Here is a 5,559-nt window from a genome sequence, read left to right as displayed (position 1 = left end):
GTGGCAGGGGGTGTGGCATGTGCAGAGCTACTAAGGAAATTGGCAGCATCTTGGATGGAAAAAAAATTGCACTTGAGGAAATTAAAAGTTGCATTTGAATGCCATGCACGAGCCATAAAAACTAATATCCGCTGCACAGATTCTCGCCTTATCATCATGGCAGCTTATTGTTTGAGTCAGCGGACGTAGAAAGTAGCCGTGGGGGGTTAATAGTTTATATAATTTTATCTATTTCAAAATGATTAAACATGTAAATGAAGTATTAAAAATATTAAAATAAAAGATACTTTTCAGCCTAAAAGTATGCCACAACACGAGGATCGCAGTCGCTGATACTGCCAAAAGGTAGGCAAAGATACAAATAAAAACTTCAAAGATACATACATATGTACGTACGTATGTACACATGTATGTAGACCTGTAAAATACATGTAGAGACAGACAGTAAAAATCTGCTGCCCTAGACATAGAGCACAAACAGGGCCGCAATGGATGCCAAGAAGGCCATAACCGTCGAGGCATAGAGCACGGCACAGGTGGTACCCATCCAGGAGACAAGCGGCCCCACAGAGACGGAGACAATCAGTTGGGCAATGAACACAACGCTGCTGATAATGGCCACATCCGTGCCCAGACCACGGGCCTGTTTCAGCGGCAAAGTCTCTCCATTCCGCATACGAAACTATGGAAGAGAAAGACGGTACATGAAACAGCATGAAACAATCGAATCGTATTGTGCTTACACAGTTCTTGGCATGGTATCGGGCGACCAGAATGAAGGGCACTGTAAAGATGGTGCCATAGAGTATGCCCGCAGCTGTGCTAAAGACCAGCACACCCCATTTGGTGGGCCAGAGTCCGAGGATGAGCATGCCAATGGCATAGTAGATCATGCCGCTGATGTACACAGCTTTTGTGCTGGAAAAAGGCAGCGGATAAGTTTGCTCAGAACACAGGAAATATCCCATATCAAAGTAAAGTAAAAAGACTTACCCAAACCACTTCATGAGCTTCGTCACTGAGAGCGAGTAAATCGAACAGGAGAAGGCATAGATGGACATGCCCCAGCAGCCAAATCGGACGCCAGCCTCGTAGCGGAGGTATGCCTCCGAAGTGGGAGGCGCTGTCGGATCCCCATTGTACACAGCCTCGCCCACAAAGTCGGTGAAGTAGAGGCAATAGGTGACGTGGCCCATCCAGCACAGGAGATTGGTCAGCGCCAGCATTCTCATGGAGTAGGGCATAACGACGATGCTCTTGAGGTAGGCACTGAGCGACACAGGCGGCTCAGCCACCGACTGCGTCTCCAGGTCTTTTCTGGCCTTCTCCAGGGCCGGGGAGTATCCATTCTGGTAGCTTCCCTGCAGTGCCTCGGCACGCTTGGCATCGTCCGCGACCATTTGCAGCTCCAGCTGCGTCGTCTCCTGTATGTAGTAGATGGCATTGTTGTTCTTCTTCAGCTCCTTCTTGACGGCCGCATCGGACATGGGCCGCAGCAGCTCATCCTTCTCCATCAGCGGCAGGGGAATCTCCCGGAACGTGGTCACCGTGATGAAGTAGCAGATCACAAAGATGATCGTCACCAGGCCAAAGACCGTGGGTATATTGCCGCCCAGGAAGCTGCCAATGTGCGTCCGCTCCCAGTCCACGCCGCCGATGGCATAGCCGATGGTGCCCCCAAAGCCGGCAAAGAGCGCAAACATTGTCATGGCCTTGGGCTGCTCCTCGGGCACACACATGTCCAGCAGGTAGGTGCGGGCCGGAGTCTGGCAGGTGTCCGCATCAAAGTCCAGCATAACCATGCCCAGAATCGTGAGGATTACGGCGTACTTGTAGTCGGATGCCGATGGTCCCGTTGCCTCCTCAGAGGCGGCGGCCATCAATGCCGCCACCGAGCCTTCGCTGACGAAGCTCGTGATATTGGTGACGACGGCCTCCGTGTAATTGTAGCCCACATCGCCCAGCAGCACGCCCAGATCCTTGCCGTAGGGCACCAGGATGAGGCCGCAAAATATGCCAAACGATAGTATGGAAATGATGGGGCGACGTCGTCCCCAGCGCAGCTTGCACCGATCACTGATGCTGCCCAGCAGCGGCGATACAAAGAATCCAATCAGTGGCGACAGTCCCCAGGCCATGGTCATGACCTTGTGATCGACGCCGATCGACAGCAGGATGGGCGACACGAAGCTCGTCTCGGCCGCATAAGCAAACTCAATGGCCATGGCAATGGCCGACAGCCGGAACATCTCGAAGCGTGTCTTACGGCGAAAGACATGCGAGTAGTCCTCATCCTGCTCCTTGGCATGGTTCTCCCGCGTCTTCAGCATGTACTTGATCATGGGATTCCTGGCCGAGGACAGCTGATCCGCCTGCGAGGGGTCCACCGCGACTCCAACCATATTGAAGGAAAGGATGCTGTGGGAAAATGATTGCAAAACATTGATTAATAATGGTCTCAATATCAGTGTCAGTATCTTCATCTCAATCTTGTAATTAGCTGCAAAAATATTGTGCCAAGAGAACTACAATCGTGGAGTGGAGTGGAGTGGAGTGGAGTGGCGGGGCGTGCCGTGCCGCTTTGTTTTCCAGCGCACAAAGAAAACAAAACATTGAATCGAATTATGGAATAATGGAAACATCTGGAGCGGCACGTCGAAGAAGCGCGTGCGAGTGAGCGAGCGTCAAAGATCTCTTCTCTGATTAATTGAGCTACGCGGTCAGCGAAATATCAATTTGGATTCAATTGCAACGAGGTCCATTGCCCATCCGTCCGCCTGTCTCTCTGTCCGATTTTGTGTCACTTGCCTTAAGCAATGAAAATTATCTCTCCTTTCGCTTTATTTGTTGATCAACAAAAATGCAATCACAGCACAAAAAAAAAAGATAATTGGGAATCAGCAAACGAAACGAAACCCCCGAACATTGCTGGAGTCTATCGTGTTGGAGGAGTCGTTCTGGGGAATGCTCACCTTTTGCACTTAGCTGTCAATTATGTCAATTTATGGATACTCGTATATTTCTAGTGTGCTGTTCGTACATTCACTTCTGTTTGAACTTTACAATTAGCCACATTTTTGTGTAATTCATAACACAAATTATTGAATTCAATTACTCGCGTCTATCGTTAAGCAAACTGATCTTTAACTGATCAAATGTAGCCGCGACACGAAAACCTTTCCGAAACGTCTCGTGTTCAAAACGCAACTGAGTCTGGGTCTCGTTTCAGAGGTCTCTGTGGGGTCTCTGTGCGGTTTCTGTGAGGTCTCTGGGCTGCCCCATGTCTCCGAGGGCTCTGTCTTTTTTAAAGCCATTGACCAAATCTTGTGTGGTGTCGTGCTAAACTTATCAGCTCGACACTATACACCATACATACGTGTGCGAATTATAATAATAACAATAAATGCTGGAATAAATTTAAAAAATACAAAACAACAAATTTGTTCGCTTGCCGACAGCGATCCCAGCACCCACAAAAGAGGCATTTCTTCGCGAGTAATTGAGACAAGTTGCCAGATCATGGGTGTGGGTGTGTGGCATATCTGGGAACTGGCATCCACTTCCCTCTCTCTCTCTCCCAAAAATCTAAAGCTTAACCCCGGGTTAGATGACCGGCGAATTTGCTGTCGCTGAATATTCATTTAACCACAAAACTATACGAGACGAATCGTAATCAAAGCGTTTCAGACTAGGTCAATACATGTATGAATTAAATACCCAAAAATACACGTATGTATGTATGTATGTATGTATGTAGGTATACGCATTTCATGTTAATTATGCTGATGCTGGGGACATTAATGAGGCTGTTACTATTAGGAAGTCACCTGATAAGCAGCATGAATCATTCACCCTCCCCACCCGAAAATGGGGTCAAGGTTATTCCACAACTTTTGAGGAAATAGTTTTTGCATTTTAATGCTCATAACAATGCGAAAATTCACACATCTTCGGCTGGATAATCATCTGGATGCTATTCCGTTGCTTATTTTATCGCCACAAATGCGGTAATTATACAGTTTTGTAATTAACATGTTTATTAAAGTGCTGCTTAAAATGCATATCACTTGATTGTTGTTTGGGGGGGGATGTGAACGGTCTGCCTTACAGTCTGTCGTTTGTCGTGATGTTGGCGTAGGTCTGAGTACCCCATCGTCTGGGCAATTGACTCCAACGGTATGGGGTTATTAAGGGTGTAATTGATCATTTTATTGGGCCCAAACATGAAACCTGTCGTTAATTTTAATCGCTTTTGCGTATAATGGTGGGAGTTTATTTTATTCTAAGGAAAATTCTTCGGTCTTATCGAACAGTTTTCTACTTCCGTTTGACATTTTTCATGGAACTGCTCACTGGCTGAAGTTAAACTGTGTTTATTACGATAATTACGATTACTTATCTGCTGACTGACGGATAACTGGATAACTCACCTCTTTTTACGCTCTTATCCTTGATCCGGCCTAACACAAATTAAACTGTTTGCTTTATTGATTTGATGGGGGTTATATATACTCTACTGATATTGGTTTATATGGTTATATTTCTTTACGATCGGTTCACTGTGTTTTTTGGTTGCCTTTTACTCACTTTCCGCTTTGTGTTGTTTTAGTGTCAATAAATGAAACTCCGTTAAAGTTTTTCGCTTGCACAAATTGTTGAACATAAAATAGATTTCGATTTTTGTTTTCAATTTCGATTGTTTCTGCTGTTGTTTCTGCACGTGGGCGTGGCAGTTGTGGGCGGGCGGCGGAAACGAATTCACTCTCATAACTTTACCCATGCGGAGGAGCAGATGCCGGAGCTGTGCTGGGCAAAAGGCAAAACAAAATCAATTTTTCCTCCTTCTGTTTTCCCACGAAAAAAGTTTTCACTTCGAATGACGCGCGTTATTATTATGATTATTATTAATTTATAATATTTTCAATATATTGTCTGCTCGCTGCTGCTGTTTTCCTTCGGATGAATTAATTATCTCTGCTGGCTGATGCTAAAGTGCTGATGACATTGCCGCTGGTCGAACGCGCTGCGAAGATTCTGGCAAGACATGAAAAATGTGTATTGGCTGCGGGAAAATAGCACACGCAACGCCGTCTCTCCACTTGACACACGCAAAAAAACGCCAAAGGGAAATTTAATTTCGCTATGTATTTTCGTAGTTGTTTATTCCGTCCAGTCGATGACTTTGATTTTATTTTTGGCCAACCCCCAAACGATTTGTGACGACAGCACGATCTGTGTGTGTGATCTGTGATCCGGGTCTGCTCTGGTTCGCTCTGCGACTGTTTGGGTCTGCCACGGGAGGCGCCAATTTATATAGCATATGACTCTAGCTCTGCTCTCTGCTGCTCTCCCAGTTTCGCTCTCCCATTCGGCTGGTCTCTCGTGTCCGCCTTATCGGTAGCTGTGCCTGTGCCTGTGCCTCTGCCAGCCTTTCCTTTCTTTGTCTTAGGAGCAGCAGTCCACTGGCTTTGTCAATTATTTGCTTAGATATTGCTACTATCTTTATTTGCATTAAATTTTATCTATGCAAATCCATTGACGACATGACAGTCCGAGTCC

At 46.3% G+C, this 5,559-nt stretch overlaps 1 protein-coding gene across 2 annotated transcripts; it reads right to left on the bottom strand.

The window, feature by feature from the left end:
* Nucleotides 1-254: 254 nt before the first annotated feature.
* Nucleotides 255-5,294, bottom strand: LOC111068580 (proton-associated sugar transporter A). 2 transcript variants are annotated; one of them, XM_022358135.2, is made up of 4 exons: nucleotides 4,431-5,294; nucleotides 994-2,418; nucleotides 744-918; nucleotides 255-682 (listed from the first exon to the last, which is right to left on the bottom strand). In XM_022358135.2, the coding sequence occupies exons 2-4, from the start codon at nucleotides 2,400-2,402 to the stop codon at nucleotides 461-463; spliced, it is 1,806 nt and encodes a 601-aa protein (XP_022213827.1). In that variant the 5' UTR covers nucleotides 2,403-2,418; nucleotides 4,431-5,294; the 3' UTR covers nucleotides 255-460. The 2 variants fall into 2 exon arrangements, with proteins under 2 accessions (XP_022213827.1, XP_022213829.1); XM_022358137.2 differs by lacking the exon at nucleotides 4,431-5,294 and adding an exon at nucleotides 2,973-3,179.
* Between the last annotated feature and the right edge of the window lie 265 nt (nucleotides 5,295-5,559).

This window comes from Drosophila obscura, unplaced genomic scaffold (genome assembly GCF_018151105.1).
Source record: "Drosophila obscura isolate BZ-5 IFL unplaced genomic scaffold, ASM1815110v1 contig_1, whole genome shotgun sequence".
In the NCBI taxonomy this organism is placed as follows: Eukaryota; Metazoa; Arthropoda; class Insecta; order Diptera; family Drosophilidae; genus Drosophila; species Drosophila obscura.
Note: the sequence above shows the minus strand (reverse complement) of the source record. Positions and strands in the feature narration are given on the sequence as shown.